Below are 25,552 nucleotides of genomic sequence, written 5' to 3'. Positions count from 1 at the left end.
AGGAAGATTCTCTTAGAAAAAAGTAGGTAAGTACGCGAGTGCGTGCTCCGCCGTGTCTTCGTCGCAGCCACTACAGTGGTGTGGTGGTACTCTCGGCTCCCTCCGGGTGATGAAGTGCAGGTAGCAGCCGAAACAGCAGCATTCACCCAGTCCGACAGGACGGGGCGGACCACCTGGACGGTCTGGACGTAGGCGGGGTCGGCCAGAGGGCTGGGCAAACACTGAGCAAGCTACGAACAACTTTTAGTTAAATATAAATTCTGGTCATTTTTTTAAATATTTCCAGCTATTTAACTTACTGGTATAATATAAATATATTACGATATTTAAGTATACTTGTCATTATGTAGTAATTTTCTTTTTTTTTTATTCTTGATAGTAGATTAAGAACAAACAAACAAATATTTAGCATAAATTTGCTGTTAAATTAAACTTTACATAATTGGTAAGTTCAAGCAAGTCTTCTAGCATTATCTCAACCAATATTATGTATTTTAATTATTATAAGTATCCTATTCATCAAAATAAATTAGGATCGGCTTTCGGTTACTAATCTCTTAGAAGCTCAATCGTTTTAACTTATAACCGACACGCAGATCAACATTGATTAAATAAGTTTTGCTTAGATTATCTCTAACGGATGGAATTTATAATATAGATTATTATTGAGAGCCTTGAATGAACGAATGAACAATGAAATTTATGAAAGTAAATACTTATTAGTTTCAATGAATTTGATGTTTGCAATGATGAAGATTTGAAGTTGACAGTGCCAATTTAAAAACAGCAAAAGATTTTTGTATAAATAATTATATAATCGAGTGTCTGAGTGTCTGAGTGTCTGAGGGTCTGAATCCCGCTGAAGTGAAATCGTTAAAGAGTACGCCGTTAGTTAATGAAAAGGACGTCGTGTCCCTACATTTCGTTTTATGACGGACAGAGGTCATGAAACCCTATTTTGCTATCTCTCAACTGTTCAATTTAAAGTGTACATGTTGTTTGTGACGTTGGGTCCGAATAAAAATGTTTATAGCTAATTCACGGTAGTCGTAAAACGAACCGATGCGCGATCCTTGTTGGATTTTTCTGGCGTTTCAACGTGTATACAAAGTGGCGGACTATTTATGATTTTATCACTGGTAATAATGGTTAATGCATCAAACAGATTACGGCTTTTACAGCCGTCTCCAGAAATGTCTATTCGCTGTCAATTTTGTTGCCGATACGAACACTTTTATAATATTTAACACGTAAAGTTTTATTATGATTTTTTATAACATTTATGAAAAAGAAATTAAACAATGAATGCAACTAGCGTATGTACATATTATGTACATATTTCTTCACACATAGCGTGCAACCATATAGCTATATTTTACGCACACTCTTCAATATTAATTAAGCTTCATGATATTTTTGAAAGTTACGTATTTTACGTATTTAGTTACGTATATAAAGCTATGTATTAAGGTTCAAGAGTAAATTTGTTCTTTGAAATCTCGTACCGTTTTAATTAACTAATTAATTAAAATACTCCGATGTATTCTTGTATTGATTTTCGTTGCTTCAGTAATTAAAATTTATTTTCATCATTGCCTTTGATAACCAATGTAAAGTAACAAAATTTAGCTTCAAAATTAACTTATGAAATTCCGGGAAGACCCGTATTGTACGATAAAACCTCGGAATAAGTACATGTAATATGTTAAATGGTTCACATATATACTCCCGTACAGTATTTGGACGTATTGGAAACAGGAGAGAAGAAAAGTATTACATTTTTTCTTGGTAGCTAAAGGTAGATAGAATATCGATTAACTCCATTCTAGTATTATAAAAAAATACTTCGCATAGTAAAATTGTTTTGCTATAATAATAAAAAAGACTTGTAGTTAATCCTTTTCATAGATAGTAGTAGCAGTTCTATTTTTCCAACTGAAAAGGCAAGAGTATCTTATTATACAGTCAAATTTTTTATAATTGTTTTTTTAAGGAAAATGTTAATATGAAGTGAAATGAAATGAGGTTGATTAATATGGAACATTAATCAATTGGCATGAAATTAAATGAATTAAAATGTGATGAGATGGTATGGGATGAAATATAATCTCCGCAAAATGGTTGCTATTTACTGAAACTCTTTCAGTGGACTTTTTGGGGGATCCCGAGAAGCTACGTCCAGCAGCTTTATCACATTTTACCCACATTTGTGCATTTTTAAAGATACTAAACGGTTAATAGACCACCGTTATTACACATTTAAACCTGAAGTTTTTTTTTATTGCTTAGATGGGTGATTCGTGCAGCCCCGGATACCACAGTGCACGATGCTCTGCACTCAGCTGCAGATAGGAACAGCTGGCGGTGCACTATAAAAAACAATCTGTTTCAAGGCCATGACCACGACCCTCAGTAATGAGGAAACCGACGCAAGGAGGAGAGATGGGTGGACGAGTTTACAGCCCACCTGGTGTTAAGTAGTTACTGGAGCCCGTAGACATCTACACCATAAATGCACCACCCACCTTGAGATATAAGTTCTAAGATTTCAGTATAGTTACAACGGTTGCCCTACCCTTCAGACCGAAACGTATTACTGCTTCACGGCAGAAATAGGCAGGGCGGTGAAACATTAAATAGACAAAATAAAACAACAGAACTTCGCTCTTCGCGTTCCCGCCAAAAAGTCTTTCCATAGATAAAGAATTTTTTTTTTTCATTGTTGTCGAAGTTATGACACTTGGAAAATTTTAGTCCATTTATCGGGCCCTTGGCTGTTGACTAAAATTTTTAACCTTTACGAAATCGTTGACAATTAATTCAACATGTAAGACTGAAAAACACGATTCATGCCCTACCAATATGCTGATAGCGACTCTCCAATTTCCATATTTTACGAGATCAAAGAGCAACAGACGAATGATATGAAATTGCTACAGTTCTTGGCTTCGTAATATTTTGTATGATTTTGTATTTAAGGTCTATTTTAAATGAACTACAATATAATAATTATATAATATAATATTGAAATTTAGCAACATTTTTAATTGCATGACATACATATTATAATATCAAATTGTGATAGAAACGACAATTTTTTTTTAAATGTTTCTAAATTCGATTGTATCTTTAAATTAATACGTGAAGCAAAAACTTTGTACCCCTTTTTACGAAAATTGCGCGGACGGAGGAGTATGAAATTTTCCACACTTATAGAGAATATAGAGAAGGAGTGCACAATGCTAATATTTTTTTTAATTAATGCATAAAAGATACATTAAATCATTAAAAAGAACATTACACACACTGCCATGTATTTGACACACACACACATATGTATATATACTCTTTGTTTATTGTCAAACTTTAGTTCACAGAAATCTCACAGAAAATCAGCGTGAAGTGGTGGCCTCCTAGAGGCCACCGCGTTTCGACTGGTGAGTGAGAGTCCCGGCGCCCTTATCCCTCTACCTCGGGGCCCAAATAGCAACTGGCACTTTCATTATACTACACGTATCGCAACAGATTTTCTAGGGACTGTTGCGTTGCGTGTGGGAATGAGTATCAGTTGGCCCCTTCCTGTCTTTTTATTCCCTGTCCCACAATTCCTCACCTTCTGTGACCTTTCTCCTTCCCTTTCCTTCCCCACCCCTTATGCTATTTTTGATTTTTGTGATGGCGACGAGTGATACAAATAAAATACCCCAGGAGGGTACCAGTCTCTTAGAGACTGGAGAATCCCTCTCTGAGCGAGAGCGAGAGATGCTATCCTCTCGCTCTGGCTCAGGCTGCCCATCGTATTCTGGGGGGGGCACATCAAGCGTCGTTTATCACAGCTGCTGGGTGCAAACTGAGCCCAATAACGAGGAAGTCCCCCTCCACTTTAGCAGTGGATTTTTCTAACATCAGGGGACTTCACTCGAACTTAAATGCCGTCCACCACCATCTCGAGACGGAAAGGCCAGATTTGCTTTTCCTGACGGAGACGCAGATTTCCTCCCCAACTGACACTTCATATCTAAAGTACCCGGCCTATAGCCTGGAGCACATTTTTGTGCCACGCGCCGGCGTGTGTGTGTACATCAGGGAGGGAATTTGTTACCGTAGGCTCAGCAGTCTTGAAGGCAGAGACCTGTCGACCCTTTGGGTGCGCGTCGATTGTGAGGATCACATTCGCGTCTACGCGTGCCTTTACAGGTCTCATAGCGGAAATTCGGAAATTGACCGGCTCTTCGAGAACCTGCAGGTGTCCACTGACAGAATACTTGAGCAAATTCCTACCGCAGAAATTGTGGTTTTGGGCGACTTTAATGCCCACCACTCTGACTGGCTTGGGTCAACACGTACTGACCATGCGGGAAGGTCTGCTCACGATTTTGCCATTGCCAATGGTCTGACGCAGATGGTGCCTTCTCCCACACGTGTGCCGGATGTGGAAGACCATTCGCCTTCCTTATTGGACCTTCTGCTGACCTCTCGCCCCGAACCCATTCGGGTATGGGTCGATGCTCCTCTCGGGTCATCGGACCATTGCCTAGTTCGGAGCGTGGTGCCTCTCACCGTCTCGTCACAACCACTTCCATCTGGTAGACGACGTGTTTGGCACTACAGGTCAGCAGACTGGAACGGGATGCGCTCTTTCTTTGCATCCTACCCATGGGGGCAGATTTGCTTCAAGTCAGAGGATCCTAGCACCTGCGCTGACTCGGTTGCCGGCGTCGTGCTGCAGGGCATGGAATTATTTGTTCCTAGCTCAGCGGTGCCTGTCGGTGGCAGGTCTCGGCCCTGGTTTGGTGGGTCCTGCCGTGACGCACATCGTCGCAAGCGGGAATGCTACCAGGCTTGGGCTAGGGCAAAGGCCGCTAAGGATGTAAACTCTGACTCACTCAAGAAGAAGTACAACTCTGCTTCCAGGTTCTTTAAGAAGCAAATTGCATTGGCAAAATCAAATTACGTTGGGAGAATTGGCGAGAGACTGGCGCGCCTGCCATCTGGCTCTCGTGCGTTCTGGCGAGAGCCAAGGCTGTCCAGGGTAATTTCTGTCGGTCGACGCTTCCACCTTTGCGCGGGGAGGATGGTTCATTGGCCTATTCCGCAAGGGAGAAAGCCGATCTTCTTGGCTCTATCTTTGCGGAAAACTCGACTCTTAACGACAGGGGGAACACTCCTCCTACCATCCCGAGGTGTGAAACCACAATGGCGGACGTCCGCTTTACACAGTGTGCTGTGCGGAAAGCACTATTCTCCCTGGATGTCAACAAGTCGAGTGGGCCCGATGGAATATCTCCTATTGTGCTGAAGGTGTGTGCTCCAGAGCTGGCACCGGTTTTAACGCGCTTATTCAGACACTCTTATGTCCTCGGCGTTGTCCCACATTCATGGAAGACGGCTCTAGTACACCCGATCCCTAAAAAAGGCGACCGCTCAGATCCGTCCAACTACAGGCCTATCGCTATTACCTCCTTACTCTCCAAAATTATGGAATCCATAATCAACCGCCAGCTCATGGGCTACCTGGAAGAGCATCAGCTGATCAGCGACCGCCAATATGGCTTCCGCAAAGGCCGATCAGCTGGTGATCTTTTGGCTTTAGTAACTCACCGTTGGGCGCAGGCGGTTGAGAGTAGGGGTGAGGCACTAGGCGTTAGTTTGGATATTGCGAAAGCCTTCGATCGGGTTTGGCATAAAGCCTTACTATCGAAGCTTCCTTCCTATGGGCTTCCTGAGAGACGTTGTAGGTGGATCGGCAGTTTCCTTGCGGAACGGAGAGTTAAAGTCGTCGTAGACGGCTCATGCTCGGACCCCCGGACCGTAAATGCTGGTGTTCCCCAAGGCTGCGTGTTATCCCCGACATTGTTCATTCTGCATATCAATGATTTGTTGCATACCAGTGGCATTCATTGCTATGCGGATGACAGTACCGTGGATGCACTGTATTTCGGCCGCAGCAATATCTCTCGGGATCACGTCGATGAGTGTCGGAACAAACTTGTGTCTGAAATCGAATCATCAATTGTGAAGATTTCTGATTGGGGGGGACTAAATCTAGTCCAGTTTAACCCTTCCAAGACTCAAGTTTGCGCGTTCACCGCTAAAAAAGCCCCCTTTGTCGCATCGCCACTCTTCGGAAACACTCACCTTTGTGCCAAGTCGAACATGGGCATTCTGGGCGTAGACATTTCGAGTGTTGTCCAGTTTGGCGGTCATTTGGAGAGCAAGGCTAAAATGGCCTCCAAAAAACTCGGAGTACTCAACAGGGCCAAACAGTACTTCAAGCCGGCTCACCGCCTTAAGCTGTATAAGGCGCAGGTGCGGCCTCACATGGAGTATTGCTGCCACCTTTGGGCCGGGGCTCCGGGTTATCAGCTATCTCCCTTTGACCGAATCCAACGTAGGGCATCTCGGATTGTCGACGATCCTGTACTTGCCGATCGGCTAGATCCTTTGGCACTACGTAGGGATCTATCTTCCCTATGCATACTTTACAGAATTTACAATGGGGAGTGTTCCGAGGAGTTGTTCAATTTAATAGAAGCCGCTGACTTTCGCAACCGATCGTCTCGCCGGAACTATCATCCGCACCATCTGGATGGTTGGCGTTCCACTACAATGCGTTTTAAAAACAGTTTTCTGCCACGCACAGTAAATCTCTGGAATTCGTTGCCATCAGCGGTCTTCCCCAACAACTGCGACATTGGGTTATTCAAGAAAAGAGCATATTCTTATCTGAAGGGTAGGCAACGCACTGGCGTAAACGCTGGTGACCGTGGGCGGCGGTGAATCACTTACCAGCAGGTGACCCGTCTTGCTCGTTTGCCTCTTAGTTGTTATAAAAAAAAAAAAAAAGTTAATGCTTAAAGTTTGTGGTCAAAATTGAGAATAGGTTAATTTTATCTTTAATATTATTTGTCTGTAGTGTAGTCTTGGCTAAATCTGTAGAAGTAGTCTTTGACAATATAACCATAATAATGTTCAAGCTTATAATTTCAATTAATTATAGTCGAATTTCGACTACTGCGGGACCACTAGTATTGATTAAAGCTCCACCAAAACCAGTGGTGATGAACTCAAAGTCACCCAAAGAGCAATGGAGAGGACTATACTTGGAGTCTCCCTGCAAGATTGAATCAGGAGTGAGAAGATTCGCAGAAAAACCATGATATCCGACACAATTTAAAGGATTGCGAAGTTGAAGTGGCAGTAGGCAGGGTGCATTGCTCATAGAACAGATGGCTGCTGGGGCCAAAAACTCTCCACGTGCCGAAAGACGTGGGTAGGCCTCCCACAAGTTAGACGGACGACCTATTTAAATCCAATCAGTAGATCCAATCGTTGTGGCGAGGCTTAAAGGAGGCCTTTGGGCAGCAGTGGACGTCTGTGAGCTGAAAACCAGCTTAATTCATCTCCCATGGGTCTTCGTCACCTCCCATTATAATGAAATATTCCATTTCCGTGTACTTCGGATGACATGTAAAGTGGAGCTGATTGAATTTTGGAACTAGAAAATTTATAGCATGGTCCATGACTTATAATATGTTTCTCACTGTGAAAGATAATGCATTGTAACAGTTTTGTGCTTTCAACTACAGTACTTAGAAAGCGTGTATTAAACTTAAAAAAAAAAAAAGATTAAGACTTTAACCGGTACACTAGGAAAATCACGTTCGGTTATTTAAATTAGGTAGAAACTTATTAAACCAAAACATAATGGATTGGGTTAAGATTTAATTACTTTTGAGTGAAACAATTAATTATAGTAACTTTCTACCGTGGCTTAGTAATTTAAAATAAGTATTTGGATTAGTAAATTCATTTGGAAATTTAGAATTCCATTCTCTGTCACAACAAAGTAAGTATTACTTTTTGTAGCTTATTTTCTTTACTTAATAATTAAATTAATTCATTTCGAAAAGACTCAATTCAAAGTTTCTACAATCAGAAAAAATACCTTTTTTTTAATGTCCTTGGTTCAAATTGTAGGCTTATTTTAAGGGACAATTTGATATACTATTATTATATGGTTCAATATTTCCATTTCCCATTTTGTTTGTACTCCCAATTTATTTTCACAACACGTCCCCGTGCTACGTGCTCTATGTTAGATTTTGTTCTCTAACGTAATCTGAATAGAAGTTTAGATCCACAAAAATTCTATCTAATAGTAGAAGATCCCATTTCTAATACTCTCGCGGAGCGTTAGTAGGTGTGTAGTTAAGGGTCTAATACGCTCGCGGAGCATTAGTGGGTGCTGCGTTAAGGGTAGGACATTTGCAAGACAATCTAATTGTATTGCGAACTAATTGTATGAGGATGCTTGTAGCTGAAAGTAAGTATTGTACTTTTTGACGAAGCATGTTGCTGATAACTAAATAATATTTTGTGTAAATGTTTGGAAATAAGTTAAAGGCCAAACTAATAAAAGGTATCTAATTGTAGGTTCGACCGCTTGTCTCATCATCAAGTGAGATACGTCTCAGTCTCAACAAGCTATTTAACTCATCTAGTGGAGCTAATTTCTCTCAATTTACTATATTAATTATATGATGTACTGCGCTTATCATTACTAAATTACCTAGCAAAACGAAATATCAACATATCTAGTTTTATATACCGATGAAAATAAATGATTAAGAATTTGAACAACTTTCGAATTAAACTTGTCGAGATTTTATACAAAATAATGGCAATATCCACTCCAGAACTATTTAAAAACAACGTTTTAGTATTTTAAAACCCTATAGTGCTCTGTTCTACGTATCTAATATTAATACGATTTTTCTTGCGCTTAACGTCAAAAGCGGTACAGGTAGGTGCTAATAACAATTTGGTTCTAGTAATATAAACAAAGTAATTTGCCAAAACAACCAAACTAGATTAAAAGCAGCTTGTTATAAGCAAAAATAAACAAAATGTATGTTCAATAATAACATGCTATTACAACGCGCTACACCTCTGTCTCATATTTCGTCTGAATACATTTTTGTTTTACGTGGGGCTGACACTCCCTACCACACATTGTAATTTATTAAAGATATCGTTTTTCTTTTCATATAGGTATAACACAAAGGCTTTCAACAAAAAATCCCACCTGGAATTTTGAAATCGTTCAAAATCTTTTCGCTCGGTCGCATCTGCCTGTTTTGTATATTCCGGTAAATTAGAAACACCGCTTCCGTCGGAAGTATGGCGATTGCATTCTTAGCGGATGTTTTCTGCGATAAAAATGCACCTCTTCTAGCTGCTGGGAGATCAATTATATTTTCGTTTAAGAGTTTGTAATTATTCAAAACAAAATATAATTACCTAACGTTTTTTTGTCAGTTAAAAAGTATCAAAATACCATGAAGTTAAAACTTCCAAGACATTTTTTCATTCTTTCCTATTTTGCGAGTCGTTTTTTTTTCCACATGAGAGAATCGCCGGTACCCTACCCACGCGGCAGGTGGGGTATGTGGGAGTTGAACCTCATTAAAAACTCCTGCCGCTCATAACCGGCGCCCTACCCCAGACCGGGCCGAAGCCCAGTCGTGGCTATTGAGACGGCGGGACAGTGTTGACGCAGAGCATATTACATCCATCCCGCCGTCCCCCAGACACCGGACCGGCGACACGACCACAGGTTCCCGCGGTCGGCGAGCCGAGAGCCCACCTTGATGGCGCCGCGCTACACCTTCTTCGGAGCGGTCGGGGGAACTTGATCTGCCATCACCCGGCTTCCTACTGCGGGCGATTGTGCAAAGCACGCCGCCCCATGCCTGGGTCCCTCCCCGCACGAAGCGGGTGGGACCCCAGGCTCTTAGGGGTCCGATTCACGGAAGCGACCCCGGTCCCGACCCCCTGCTCGGCGACGGTGGATTTCTGCGTAGTGAGGAGAGCTTTGCCTCACTCGCCCCGCCGCCTCCTTCTGCGAGATTGTGCACTCGCAGAAGTCCAGTATAGCCTTCCAGGATACATCGCCGCCAAGCATCGACGCCACGATTGCGAGTCTTTGACATAATTAAAATTATTTTTACAGTACCATACTACAGTTCATTTCATAGTTTTCATTGTGTAAATCAATATAATATTCCGATTTCAATCTTGTAAATTGTTTATTGGTTAAGCGATTAATAAGAGGGTAAATGAATAGCTGAACAACTGGTCATTGTAAATTTTGATCCCCCTACTAGTACTCGTCTAATGAAAAATCTTTTTAAAGGAAGGAAAGTAAATTGAGGTACATATTAATGTGAATCTCTGCTGTAACTCTCTACTATAACCGCTTGAATTTTAAATATTCAATTATTCTCGAAAGCAGCGTATTTTTATTTCGTTTAAAAATTAAGTTATTTTGTGATTAGGAATTATCTGGAAAATCCTCTATATTACAGAGTTTTTAAAATCAGCATGAGCAACTCACCGTTAACCTAGTATACTTGAGATGAGAAATGGGCGCTATTTACAACTCAAATAACAGAGATAATCTAAAGACGTGAACACAATAGCTTGCCCCTAAGCGCCCTAATCCGACTCCGCAATCCTACGAACATTAGGAAAGAAGATACGTTAGCTTTCTAAATTAATGACTATGTTACACGAACAAGGGAATTATCAAATCAATTTGATCACAACACCTACATACAACAGACTTGACTTATCAACAATAAAACAAATATCATCGCATTGTCATGCATGCACGTGTAGCAAACATGAGAATACTTAATTGGAATTACGTAACCATTAAATGTAGTGATTAAATGACGCGTAGCATCCAAAATCGTCGTCGTGGCCTAACGGATAAGACGTCCGGTATATTCGTGTTGAAGCGATGCACCGGTGTTCGAATCCCGCAGGCGGGTACCAATTTTTCTAATGAAATACGTACTCAACAAATGTTGACGATTGACTTCCACGGTGAAGGAATAACATCGTGTAATAAAAATGAAACCCGCAAAATTATAATTTGCGTAATTACTGGTGGTAGGACCTCTTGTGAGTCCGCGCGGGTGGGTACCACCGCCCTGCCTATTTCTGCCGTGAAGCAGTAATGCGTTTCGGTTTGAAGGGTGGGGCAGCCGTTGTAACTATACTTGAGACCTTAGAACTTGTATCTCAAGGTGGGTGGCGCATTTACGTTGTGGATGTCTATGGGCTCCAGTAACCACTTAACACCAGGTGGGCTGTGAGCTCGTCCACCCATCTAAGCAATAAAAAAAAAAAAAATCAAATGAGAATTAAAACCAAGACCATTGGTGTTAATGGTGGATACCTCTTAAATGTTGATATTAAAACGTTGCGATCCAAAAGTTATATTTTAGATTAGTCTAGTGCGACACGGCGGCGCAGATTCTGGGCGATCCGCTGCCTTCTCTTTAGATTTCCTATTCGTGAAATAGGAACTTATTAAAACGACAAATAGCTCTTTATGCTTATCTAAGAAATTGAGTATCAAGTGAGCTTTTCAGTAATAATTTTAACAGACTTCTTTTTTGGTAAATTTAAAGGTTTTTATGGTTTGGTGAAATCATATGAGCCTAATTAATAGAAACATCTGTAGTGAAGTCATGTACCCCAGAAAATTGAAACCTTCATCCAGCCAATGTCCTTTACGAGGTAGTCAAATTTTCAACTTTTTGTAGAACAGCTATTCCAATGCAATGGGTTTTTTCCACGTCCGAAGACGACTAAAGACTTTTAGATGCGGGCTTTATTTTTTTAAATCATCTGATACCACTCCATAGTAGTTAGAAAGGAGACAAAAAAATCCACTACTTAAATTAACAAACCGTAAATGTTGTTTATGTCAGATAAAATAAGCAAAGTAAAAACGAATGAGGTAAATTGTACTCTGAAATATCCCACCCGACTTTTTGTTCCCAAAAAACTCGTCTTAAGGGTTTAAAAGGTCATGCCTAGTGACTATTTTATTATATTAGCTAATCTCAAAGACTGATGTAATTTTTATTAATAATATAATTTTGTAGATTGAGTATAGTAAATTTGTAACTGTCCAAAACTTATTCTATTAATTTTTTTATTGGTTTAACACTAAAGATTCCACAACAAAGAGATAGTTCTGGGTTAAAACTCAGTTAGAAGTACGTTTCAGCCATCCTACTTAGTTTGGCTAAAATGTTACCAACGTTAATGCGAACTACTCTTGGAAGTTATAAAAGTTGAGCACCACATTACCAGAAATGAGAGAAGCGACGTTCCTCGGGAACTATTTCGGTGCCGTAAATTAAAAGTTTTTCGAATGTTTGACAGTTTTCTTATTTGTTAATCTACTCTAACTACATTTGTACATACATATATGATAAATAAATACACAATAATCTGAATAAATTCTAATGTAGTTTGTAATTAATAATTGCGTGTTCTTCTGCAAGAAGCGTTGTAATAGTCTTCAGAGTGTGTGAGAGTATATGATTGCCCAATATTCATTCGTGAAGCAGCTACTCTTGAGTTGCTAGGTCTCCCCTGAAGGCGCTCGGGAAGCTGTTAGCAAATCCCGCCCCTTCTGGCTGAGCCCTTGCTCGCCCACCTGTCCTTGTAAAACTGGAAAGGCCTCAGGACCAGTAGTAAGCTCTCAATCATAAAAAAAAGATTGCCCATTATATCCCGTAGCGGAGTTTTTTTTTAACGTAATCTATCGATCTATCGATATATATAAAAATGAATTGCTGTTCGTTAGTCTCGCTAAAACTCCAGAACAGCTGGACCGATTTGGCTAATTTTAGTCTTGAATTATTTGTGGAAGTCCAGAGAAAGTTTAAAAGGTAGATAAATATAAAAATGCTCGGAATTAAATAAAAATAACAATTTTGTTTTCCCTTTGATATGTCCCCCGTCGGACGGATTCCTTTTGTTTGTTTTAAGTTTATTTTATACAAAAGTTTATGTATTTTGCACTACGAAGCCTGGCTGGTCAGCAAGTTCTAAAATAAATTTGACATACACAAAAAATAATAGATTTCTTAAGAATGTCAGTATGTCAATCAAAAGCGGTCTTGTTTGCGAGCGTGAAGTATAAAAAACTTGTGTTTGTTATCAGGCGACCTCATGGATATGTTGGCGCTCTTCACGTCCTCCGTGAACTTCGTGCTGTACTGCAGCATGAGCCGTCAGTTCAGGTGCACGTTCGCTCGCCTGGCCAGACGAATGTTGTACGCCGCCGAAGAACCAGCCAAATTTGCTGCGAAATTGGAGCCTACCACTCAAGTAATTAAGCTTCAATTCAATAACAGCAGCGTACACAAATCATGTGTGCAATTATAGATGTGTTTCAATGAATTTAAGGCAAAATTGGGAAACGAAACATGCGATTACGTCCTTGGTCATGAAGAGAAGAAGTAAAGATGAGATTAGGATTAGCGGTATACAGACACATAGGTAGGTACCTATCCTCTTTATATGTGAATGTGGATAAAATAACTAATTTAACATCCAATAATTAAACACTAACTTTAATAACTAAATGTCACAGAAGAAAATTTATTGCTTCTTATTTTAGTGTTGTCTGCTATTCAAATAAAGAAGATCTTAAAAAACTCAATACTATGCTGAAATCGCGTCGGAGATTTTTGGTGAACTGAAATAAAGTAATTAGATATTCGTTTAACTTGGCGTTATTTGAGTCTCCATTATTCTGTCTATTTCATATCTCAAGGTATGCAGAGGGATTTATGTTGTTACATGGGCTTTGGTACACTTAACATTAGGTAAGCTTTGTGCTCGTTTATCCATCTAGTGTTAAAATACATATACATATATGGTTTTGCTGTCCATTTGACCAGCTGCCAAAGATTATGAGATAGGACCTAGTGAAATGCGGGTTGGCTAAGCCGGCATTTTCTTACACTAATCCAAGGTTGGAGAATGCGACAAAAAGGAAAAAAATGGACAGAAAATCCATAATGTGCCAATTATTTATACAGCAAAACCGAAAAGATTTTCAAAGTCATTTTCATTGTTGTACCGAGATAACAGCGTACATCTTTCTCACTGCCTTACTGGAGATGTTTGGTCCTTGAATTCAACGAAAAATATATCTCTTAGGATTATGGCGTTTCCTTTTAGATTTCGCCAATGTCAAGTATATAATGTTGCTAATTTAGGATGTACATATATATTATACGTAAATATTTAGCAAAGGTTTCCAACCCTACATTTTAAAATACTAGATTTTGTCGGTAAAGATTCAGATTCCAGTTACATACACTTAGACGTTTTGAGCTCTAATTATAATAACCTTGAAAATTATTAGTTACCAAGTCAAAAGAAATTAATTACACATACAATAATAATGATAAGTAACCAAATATAACTGTAATTTTTTGCTACATTCCAAAGAAGCCGTTCTCAACCTTCGTTGAAAATTGTTGAAGCTCTGTATTATACCTTAAATAATTTCTCAATGGTTTCCAGAAAGGAAAGCTTGAAAAATACTTTGAAGTGTGCCGGAGCATGCGTTCTTACAAATCCTGACCAATAGGTAAAATTATCTATGGAATTTATGTCTTGTGATGTATTGAAACAATTACGTTTTTGAGAAGGAACCATAAAAGTTCTCTCATTCGTTACTAAATTTTGGAGTTAATGCGAATCACCGAATATTTCTTAAATATATATGTAGTTGGGGTTTTTGGAAATATTTTTTCAAAAAAATTAACCGTTATAAAGAACTCTATCTGCGCTTTATATCGGTTTGGTTTTCTTATACAAACAGTTTACGTTCGTGTATGTCTGAACTACATGAGTTCTTACCAAATACACAAATAATTATGAATCTAAAACACACATAAATACCTTTTTAGATAGGTATTTATCTATATTTGACAAAAATGATCACTTAAAAATACATTTAAAATGTCTATCGCTATGAATTAATTTGAGTAATATGGACACGCTCTGTGTGGTGATGGATCGCACCGTTGCGTACTACGAATATTGTCGCAATGTCTAATGATTTATTATTTCTGTCACAAACAGGTCACTGGGCCGCTTTAGCGACAAATTCCCGCCCTCATTAGGGTGGTTGAGGAGAGTATCATGTAAGTGTTCAAAAGGTGAGTTAGATCGACTTTTATCGCATTAGATGTTCTTTTGTGTAGCTTACTAAACTTGAAGTTGAAATATAGGTATATCGTATTTATTTATAATGTAAATATAAGTATATCGTATCGTATTTTGGTAGGCAGCGGCTTGGCTCTGCCCCTGGCATTGCTGAAGTCCATGGGCGACGATAACCACTCACCATCGGGTGGGTCGTATGCTAGTCTGCCTACAAGGGCAATAAAAAAAAAAAAAAATTAAAAAATTTATTCCGACTTCTTTTCACTTTAAATATAACGTTATATTTTTTATATAGTGTATGCAAAAAATGGATTGAAGTTGCTATCTACATAATTACGTATTCCGTTTATAAATTACGTTCATGTTAAAACATACCACCGCATGAACAATTAAAAACATAATTTTAAAAGGAAACACACCTAAAACTCATTTACGCATCAACAATTTGTATACCATTAGTCACTAGTACATGTGTCAACTTTGTTTCATTCTCAATCCAATTAAGGGTATACAAAAATATTCTTGGCATTCACCAGCACAAGAATCCGAATCCTTCAATGCGTTCATGATGGGCCGTTTCCAAGTCTTCGACCAATAAAGAAGTGCATAGAAGATAAAAAACGAGCGGTTCTGACTTCACTTCTATTTCTCTTTTATTTGATCCCTCGTTCATCTAAGTTGTTCGTCCAGTCTTCTGTCTATTGCCATCCCTCTTCAGACATCAGCTACTCTAGAAATATTAAGACTGAATCGAGAAGTAAAATCATCGAGATTTTCTACTTACTACTAGCATACTGGTAGGACGGGTTGATATAGCGCAGTTAATCGTCATGATTTTGATTTATAATAAATACTTTCCAATAAAAATCTGGGTTTTGGTAGGTGCGCTAGATTTAAGAGCATTTGAACATGGGCTTTATGTAAAATACGTCTCATAAGCATCGTACTCGTTGTACATTTATTGACCTGTTCTACTCTCAATTATCATTTTCATTACTTGTCTACAATGCGAGAAAACAAATATTTTTATCGTGTTAACCTAGTATAGAACCACCCCATCTCTTCCCCCGGGTATAAAAGACGACTAAGGGCTACCAATCAGTATATAGCAGCATTTTATGTGTATCTTTCCAAGGTAAGGCGATCACCAACCGGCATTTACTAATGCAAAACCGTATTGTAAGGCCTCATGACTAGACGGTCATGGTAGACCTCATGGCTCATGCGTTAGAAATTATGACTTCACTTTATTGTGTTCAGTTGAATGACGATATTTTGCGTTATGTCTATTAGCTTCAGTAACCACATAACACAAAGAGTTCTAAAAACCAATATTTCTATAAACACAGTATGAAACTTTTGAACTTATCTTTTCCTGATTGCCGTTGGCCAGACAGTTTACTTATAACAATCAGTAACAATACTATTGAAAATTGGAATTTAGAACTAATAAAGCAACATTAATTCAGCACGTTAACCTTGACTAAAGGATTGGATGTTCCAGACGCATTAGTCACAGGTGGATTTGTGAACTTTGTGTTTGGAGCTACCTCAATTTATCTATCTAGAGCCCGTAATAGCCGCACGTAACATTAACAGATTACGTGCAAAAATCTTCTAGTATTCATGGAACTTTACTCTAATGCCTTTTGTTAGTGCTACAAACATCGAGGATAAGTTTCGAATGTTTTACGTACCTACTTAACTTACATAAATCGTCTTTCTGATTTGAAATGTAATAATACTTCCATTTTGTTTACACCTATTACGGATGTACTATGCATAAGCTATTCACTTCATCATGACCGTTCGTTATTAAAATAACTAGCCGAATATTTCACAAGTGACTGTTGTTTACAGTCGATTTAGTATTTACTTTGTTTGTTCTGTTACGTCAGCCTGTTCAATGAAACAATACAAATGGTATTTCCAAAACATTTAATTATATGGTAATGAAATCTCAGAGTTGTAGAAGGGCTACGAAATATTATGTAAATGTTACATCCGGTGAAGCGGATAAGAATAATATTGAATGTCCAGAAGGTTACCTCTAAAAATATTTTCTCAGAAAAAAATCTTCATAATGTACGAAAGCTCTGAAAACTCCTGCTGAACTCTCAAAACTTCAGAAAGCCACTTTGAAGATGTTTAGTTTGTAATGTTATTAATTTCTCTGACAGCCTCCAGGTTCAAGTTTAACCAAAACTGACAAGCCTCCCAGCAATACAACTAATAAAAATTTCTTTGAAAGAAAACAATATATTATTTTTACAAAACTGATTAAAATACTACGATCTAATTTTTAATCCATGCCCATTCTGTCTCTTTTCCAGGTAGCTTCGCTCTCTAAACTCGTAGGAATATAGCTGAATTTTAGCAACATCTTTTTATTTTAATTAAGAATGTAATCTTAGATTAATGAATAAGATTAATTTATTCTTAGCAATCATTAATTGCTTAGTTACATGATTGTTGATGATTTACTTAATATTTGCGTCTTTGAGCCACGACGCAAACATTAAACCTGTAAATCTACCTATTTTCATCTACTAAAGTTTTCGAAAGAAATTTCAATTATTGTGTACATACATATTACGTAGGGTCCAATTTTATGTTTAAAATAAAATGAATATTTGTAATCAATGTTTTGTATCCGTAAATGTTTTCATAGTTAACTAAAGGTAGCTTTAACGAATTTAAATATATGTCTAAAATTAAATTTGTATTCATTCTTAAATATAAAACCGCGTATTTTTAATAGTATTATGTGCCTATTATAATAATTGTAAATATGTAACGTCTAAAGTTTAATAGTTTTATTATTTCAACATTATTAAACGTATCTAGTTATTGTAACGATAATAAAAACGAACATTGTAATTTATGTAACTTCAGCATGATTTGTGTCGTAAATAAATGATAATTGAAAAAGATCCATATATTTTTCCGTTCCTTCCTGAATTAGAAATTTTTGTTTCAAAGTAACATCGCCACACGTTGTAAAGTGCCTATCACAGTAGTAGTAGTAGTAATTAACAGAACTAGCATTCGATTCTATCTTCAAACATCTCAGGTGGTATTTATTCCTTCAGCGTAAATAAAAGAACAACTCTTAGCTTTTAGTCAAGTAAACGATCTAGTTTCATTTTATTATTCAAATGACCAGCGGAAATGGTTTAGAAATTATCGAACATAATTATCTTATTAGTCATTTATATTCTGTTCTACTATCTTTTGACAGCACATAGATAACAGTCGCTTTTTTGTTTTTGTTCTTGTTTTTTGCGTTCACACGTCGTTATTACAATATACTTTAAGGTCATATTAGGATAGTATATATCATGGGTTCTGCTCACTCATACACTAAAAACTGGATGCTCATTGAACGCCGAGGTGGATATTTCTATAATAGCTTTTTCTGCTGCAATCGTGTGTTGCGATGTAAAATATAGGTATTAAAATATTATTGAGTATTCCAGCTCTGATGCCAAGGTGGACGGACGGTAGCATTGACGTTGTTTTGCAGACTAGTGCTCGCTCAATATTTGAAATTTAAGTATCGTCGATACAACTTCAAAACCGAAAATTAAATTAAGTCTAATTTTTTTTCTTTTAGTATTCAATTGAGAATTTGAAAAAAAAACTACTTCCGAAAATGTTATAGATAATATTAAATATAAACAGTCTATCAATATATCTTCCAGCCCACAGACGTCCACTACAAGACATTAGCGTCCCCCAAGCCTCGCCGCAAACAACAGTGACCACACAGACAGAGGATAAAATTGTGCCTGTTTTGGTTTTGCTTAATGTTAAAGTCATCAGTGAATAAACATGTTTTAAGAAGGACATAGAATGTGAATCACAGTATAGTCGCATGACTCGATGTCTACATATGAACCAGCCACCTTTTTTTTTTTATTGCCCTTGTAGGCAGACGAGCATACGGCCCACCTGATGGTGAGTGGTTACCGTCGCCCATGGACTTCAGCAATGCCAAGGGCAGAGCCAAGCCGCTGCCTACCGCTTAATACTCTCCACAAGCCTCGTTTGCAGAAGGACATGTCATAGCGCTCGGGAAACACCGTGGAGGGGAGCTCATTCCATAGCCGGATGGTACGTGGCAAAAAAGACCTCTGGAAACGCATTGTATACACAATGCGGTCATCCGACCGCAGTGGCTCCAGGTAGTATGGATGAACTCTATCTACTCCGGTGGCGGGCGGTGCGATGGTAAAAACGAAATGCCGGTATAGCACCTTACTATGCATGGTTTTTAATTGCACACCATGTTTAGCAGAAAACACCCGGTCAGTTTTTCATGTTTAAAATCATGTTATATACTCATATGTTACAAAACGTACGCTAATTTAAACGGCAATGGTACGAAAGGGTTGATTGTGTTCGGACACACCTATTCGTTTTTAATTTATGTCACGAAACGTACGAATGTTGTTAGCATAATTTCAACGAGTGAAACCGCTCCCATTCATTTTCATAATACGTAACTTGACTACATGACATTTACATTGTTTTCGTCTTTGAGTTTTTATTTATTTATTTATTAGGTTTAATTGGCTGACAATGTTAAGCTGCAATAAGCAACTGGACACTAATAACAAAACAAAGTTAGCGATATAAATGCTATTTTACCGCGAATAAAGTATGTTTACTTTTACTGTAAAGTAATACAGTAAAAGTAAACGTAAGCCGTAAGCTTACGTTCGTCGTCGTACATTTCGATAAAGCGGTACGACACGAGAACCCTCTCATCGTGGCCGCCTACATAGCCGACCCTGTGGACCAAATGGTAAACAGTTGACGTCGCCCAAAACACGGATCGGGTCTTCCCGATCCACTAACGGTGCTTTTAGGTACCCCAAGCATCGTTCTCGTCGAACCCGTCGCTTGCGACGAAGGGCTTGCCTAATAAATTAGCCCACAGACACAGCCCACTGAGTTTCTCGCCGGATCTTCTCAGTGGGTCGCGTTTCCGATCCGTTGGTAGATTCTGCGAAGAACAGCACTTCTCTCTCTTCATGTTAGCAGCATCGTCAGGTTTGAGCCCAGTGAGCTCAGCCTATTAGCTCACCTACTAGCCCGGCGACGCTGTCATGGTCTCTCAGCATCTCTCTCAGCAGACCATCAGCTTAGGTAAAAAAAAAAACAAAAAAAACAAGTTGTAAAGCCGTAAACGTGGTTTTAAATTAAACTAAAACTTGTTAAAAATGGATCTCTTATAAGAAAGATCCTTCAATATTATCACTAAATAAATCTTAATAATACTAAAATGTGACATGGTAAACATGGATAGCAACACAAAATGTCTTGTGTGGTTAATTGTTGGTGTATCTATGAGTAGTTCGTTCGTTCATTTTGGCCTATTAGGACTTTTATGAGATCGCACATATCAAGTTAAGTATAGCAATTTTTTTACGCGGCTATGTAATTTTTTAACGTCCCCGGTTTTAATTTATGAATAAGTTGGATATGTTATAATAACATATCTTGAAATAGCACCTGTACAAATTTTTAAATCAAATCCTAGGCGGCATAACGTAAAAGTGAAAATGTTGAATTGTTTATGAGATCAATATTTTCAATAAATTTCAACGAATCAATAAATTTCTCCACTATAAATTCTATCCTATTCTATATGTCTATCTTATCTTAAATTACTAGCGACACATTTATTATTTTTTTAGACACAGAGTTTCGCATTACAGAAATGCCAAACGTCGCCCAAAAGCATATCCAAAGTCACATTTATAGTCGAATACTCGTTAAAATAAACCTGTATAGTGATATTAGTTCGCTCACGCACATGGTGCAAGGATCTCAAAGGGTTACGGTGAAACCTTTCAGGTGAAAAATAATATTGTAATGACAAACCTTCTGAAGGTAATAGAGAGCCGAACAGATTTGTACGTATAAGCAATTTACTGCGGGTCTCACAATAGGTTTTCGATAATACGGTGATCGCAGTAGGTGCTTGGATTGTAAATCACAAAGCCAAATAATAATAGTACAATCATTTATTCTTGATAATAACTGGTGTATACCGTCAGCTTTACGGCCTTCGAAAGCTAAATCAGACCGATTGACAAAATAATTATTTTCGAAAGAAGATGAAGATTAAAAAACTTCGAAATTTATATATTTGTCTCGAGACGACGTTATAACTGTGCTCGGTCGGTATAATCATCAAGACTCATTCTGCAATAAAACTTGTTCTGATTCTAACATTTTTCAATAGTATGTGTGTCAAATCAGTTGAGAGTTCGACCTCAAGGCACAAATTAAGCGGTCTGATTCATGTCACGATGTATATGAGCTTTGAGAGCCGCTGTTCCAGACCCGCAAGCTTGTCTCCTCGTTTCTCCATTGAAAGTGTAAAATAAAAAAATAGTCCTTAAGAGTCATGTGAACAGGATTTTGGTTTTGATTTAAGACAAATTATGGAAAAATCTATATATATATATAAATGAATTGCTGTTCGTTAGTCTCACTAAAACTCGAGAACGGCTGAACCGATTTGGTTAATTTTGGTCTTGAATTATTTGTGAAAGTCCAGAGAAGCTTTAAAAGGTAGATAAATATGAAAATGCATTTTGTTTTCCCTTTGATGTGTCCCCCGTCGGACGGATTCCTTCTGTTTGTTTTAAGTTTATTTTACACAAAAGTGTAGGTCTTTCGTTTATCGATTTTTTTTTTTTTTTATGATTGAAAGTTTACTGGTGGCCCGAAGGCCTTTCCAGTTTCACCAGAACAGGTGGGCGAGCAAAGGCTCAGCCAAGAGGGGTGGGATTTGCTAACAACTGCCCGAGCGCCTCCGAAGGAGACCTAACAACTCAAGAGCAATTGTTTCGCGAATGAATCTACTACCGGATCGGAATCGCGACCCGATGAGAAGATCCGGCGAGAAACTCAGCGGGCTGATGCATGGGTTAGGTTGCACGTCGACCTCTTTGTCGAGTTCGACGAGTACGGTTACCGGGGTCCCTAAACCTGCCCCTAGTATTAGAGCTGAAGGCATCTAATGCAAAGGTTATTGGATCTGATGGATCCGTAAGGACATGTCTAGGGCGTCGACGGTGACTGGCTCCTGCATGATCAGGATTCGGGGAGTAGTCAGCGGCGGCAACGATAAGGCGATTATCATGACGCATAGCCTTATCGAAGTATCGTTCCGACGCTGACTTCATGTATTTCCGAATTGATTCGAGGCCCAGGTCGTCGTGTAGGTCAACGTTCCTCACGAACCACGGAGCCCCGACAGCTAACCTGCAAAAGCGGGATTGTAGGGATTGGAGGGTGTCTATGTGTGTGCGGGCCGCGTGAGCGAACACCACACTCGCGTAAGTCATGACGGGCCTTATGCAAGTTTTGTAAAGTGTCACCTTGTTCCGAAGGGACATTTTACTCCGCTTACAGATCATGGGGTAGAGTCTACCGAGAATAAACGCGGCACGGTCACGGACTGATTTTATATGTGGGCGGAATGTCATCGATGCATCCAGGGTAACGCCCAGGTACTTGACCTTCCTGGCCCAGGGTATGGGTTGTCTAAAGAGAGTAATCGGGGGTGTGAGATTCCTCCTCCTAATCCGGGAGGAAATCCGTGTGGAGCTTCCCCTCTGAAATAGCACCGCAGTACTTTTCGCTGGGTTGATGTCTATGCGCCATTTTCGGAACCACTGTCCTAGGACTAGGACTGCGCTCTGAAGCTTCTTCGCGATTAGGGACTTATTTCTACTAGAATAGTAAACAGTCGTGTCGTCGGCGAATAAAGCTAAATGGGTCGGCGGCGACCGGGGAATATCGTTGACGAATAAGCTAAATAGGAGGGGTGAGAGGACAGAGCCTTGCGGGACTCCAGCTGTGAGAGGTCGTGGGGAGGAGCGGGTTCCCTCGACTCGATATCGAAAAGAGCGGTTCGACAAGAAGTCCCGTATGATGAGCACGAGTCTATCCGGCACGCCCATGTTGAATAGTTTGAAAATCAAACCATTGTGCCAGACTTTGTCGAACGCTTTTGCGACGTCGAAGAAGAGAGCTCCCGTGTATAACGGTTTTGGTCGATTAAGCCCCACAAGAATGTGCTCCGTGAGGCGGTGCACCTGTTGAACGCATGAGTGATTTGTACGGAATCCGAATTGTTCATCGATGAGAATGCCCTTGGATGAGACGAAGTCTCTGAGGCGTTTGTAGAGCAGACGCTCATACAGTTTGCCTAGAGACATGAGGAGGCTAATCGGGCGGTAACTCGTCGGATGATTTTTTGGTTTACCGGGTTTATGTATGCCGATAACGTCCGCTTCTTTCCACACCGCGGGAAAGATACAGTTCGCCATAGCGGCATTGAAAATAGATGCCAACATTACGATGAGTTGGACGGGTAGAAGTTTAATAACGCGGTTAGATATACCGTCGGAACCGGGAGCCTTGCGAGGACGTAGGTCTTTGATCAAGTCTTTAACTTCTATCGGGTGACGGGTGGTAACGCATCCGATGGTGGCAAGGAAGCTCTGCGTTCTACCTCACTGTCTACTAATTCTACATGAACAGGGTCCACGGATTGAGTGCTGGGCGTGCACTGGGTTTGCAATGTATCGGCCAGCAGCTCTGCTTTTTCGTCATCATCGAACGCCGCGAGTCGGCCTGAGGGGCCTACGAGGGGGGGCATAGTTACTACCGTATCCGATTTGAGAGTACGAGCTAAGCGGTAGTAAGACCTTTGGGAGGGCGCGAGTCCTTCTAAGAAATCAGACCATCTGGCATCTCGGACTTCGGCGATGCGAGACTTTACGTCGCGTTGTAGGGCACGCATTCGAATACGATTTTCCGCGGTAGGATACCTGTCGTAGGTGCGTATCGAGGCGTTCTTAGCTCTAAGGAGTTCCCTAATATCGTCGGACAATTTGAAGCGGTGAAGGAAGTCCTCCGCTACAACTTGTTTCGATGATCTATCTAATGTCGAGGTGATGTGTGACGTTAAGATGTTTATGGCTTCAGCGGTATCCTGAGGAGACGGGATAGTGTCCGGGTTAAACGGGAGCGATGGTGGATCAGATTCAGCCAGGCTGATGCCCAGCGTGTGCCAATCCACCACAGTCCTCGTGACGGGAACGGAATCGGGAGCGCGACCGAGCTTCATAACGACGGGACGGTGGTCTGAATCTAACTCTGAAACTACTTCGATCGAGTGTAAGCGCAGAGTTACGTTTTTTAATAATGCTATGTCGAGTATATCCGGGCGATGCGGGATATTTAGCGGGTAGTGAGTCGGGGTTAGCGGAGCGACGATATCGAAGGCGAGATCATCGACTAACGCGTCAAGCCGCCTGCCATTCGGAGTTGTGGTGTGTGAGTTCCACCTGATGTGTTTACAATTTAGGTCGCCCGCAAGAATGACAGAGCTCCCCATGCCGAGCAGCGCCTCGATATCACTGCTTAGAACGATCTTATCCGGTTGAAGATAAACGGACGCGATAACGATCGGTGCGTGTCCCGTCAGTGAGATTCGGCACACTGATGCTTCGATATTAGCGAGCGCGGGAGGATCGAGCGGGACGCAATGCAGGGCTCTTCTATAGTAAATGACGGTACCACCACCACGAGCAGAGAGCCTGTCGTTCCTGACCATGTTATAGTTCGCGATTTTAGGGTCACGGCGCGCGGGCTTAAGTAGGGTCTCCTGCACTAAAAAGATATCAATTTGATGGTCACGCAAAAAGTTAGAAACCTGATCACGTTGATTTGCGAGACCGTAAGCGTTAAAAAATCCTATCGTTACGGATAGGGGCTTTATTCTACTTATATACGCCATTGATTACCGGCGGAGTGAGGGGAGGACGTACGTATTTAATGACGCGTATACGTCGGCGTATTCTTGCACAACGGCGATAAAGTGTTGTGCGGTGGAGGCAGCGCGAATGGCGTCGCCCAAAGCGTTAACGCGCTCAAAGTTGATCGACTGAAAGACCGCCGCCGGAACGAACGCTGGCTTAGCCTGCGACGCAGAGGGTGCCGAGGCTTTGATGTCTGGGCCGGAAGCTCGGAGGCGGTTTTGGCGGGCGACGCGGCGATTTATTTTAGGGGCTCGGGGGCAACCACGGTAATTCGCGGGGTGACCCTGTGTTCGACACAGGACGCAGCTAGGCGATTCCGTCGCGGTTTTTTGGTCGCGAGCGCAGAGGGCCGTGGCGTGATCGCCCAAACACTTAACACATCGGGGGCGCGCGTGACAGTTACGGGAAGAGTGCCCGTACAATTGACAGTTATGGCACTGGCTAGGAGTGCCTTTTTTATGGGGGGCTTCGATTGCGATACCGGAGAGCCTACAGACGGTCTGTGTGTTGAAGATTTTCTTACCCTCGGGGGTAGGCTGGAGGGTGACTAGAACCATATTATATGGCTCCCTACCGCGACCGGTGTGCATACGGTGCACAGAATTCACTGGAAAGCCCTGTTCTAACAGATCGGCCTTGACGAGCTC

At 40.3% G+C, this 25,552-nt stretch overlaps 1 protein-coding gene across 6 annotated transcripts in view; it reads left to right on the top strand.

Moving 5' to 3' along the window:
* NGR-A13 (neuropeptide receptor A13) overlaps positions 1-17,985 on the top strand; it is a 47,590-nt gene extending 29,605 nt beyond the window's left edge. Inside the window, exons 4-8 of one of the 6 annotated variants that reach the window (XM_089730341.1) lie at positions 13,034-13,200; positions 13,279-13,371; positions 14,407-14,473; positions 14,971-15,047; positions 17,388-17,985. In XM_089730341.1, coding sequence (XP_089586467.1) covers positions 13,034-13,200; positions 13,279-13,335 — 224 coding nt within the window. In that variant the 3' untranslated portion in view covers positions 13,336-13,371; positions 14,407-14,473; positions 14,971-15,047; positions 17,388-17,985. Of the gene's footprint in view, positions 1-13,033; positions 13,201-13,278; positions 13,372-13,492; positions 13,511-14,406; positions 14,474-14,970; positions 15,048-17,387 lie in introns of those variants that run through there. The other 5 variants (XM_028185614.2, XM_089730340.1, XM_089730343.1 and 2 more) reach the window with 5 other exon arrangements.
* Positions 17,986-25,552: the final 7,567 nt, after the last annotated feature.

The sequence above is a fragment of the Bombyx mandarina genome, chromosome 10 (assembly GCF_030267445.1).
Source record: "Bombyx mandarina strain Sakado chromosome 10, ASM3026744v2".
Classification (NCBI taxonomy): domain Eukaryota; kingdom Metazoa; phylum Arthropoda; class Insecta; order Lepidoptera; family Bombycidae; genus Bombyx; species Bombyx mandarina.
Note: the sequence above shows the minus strand (reverse complement) of the source record. Positions and strands in the feature narration are given on the sequence as shown.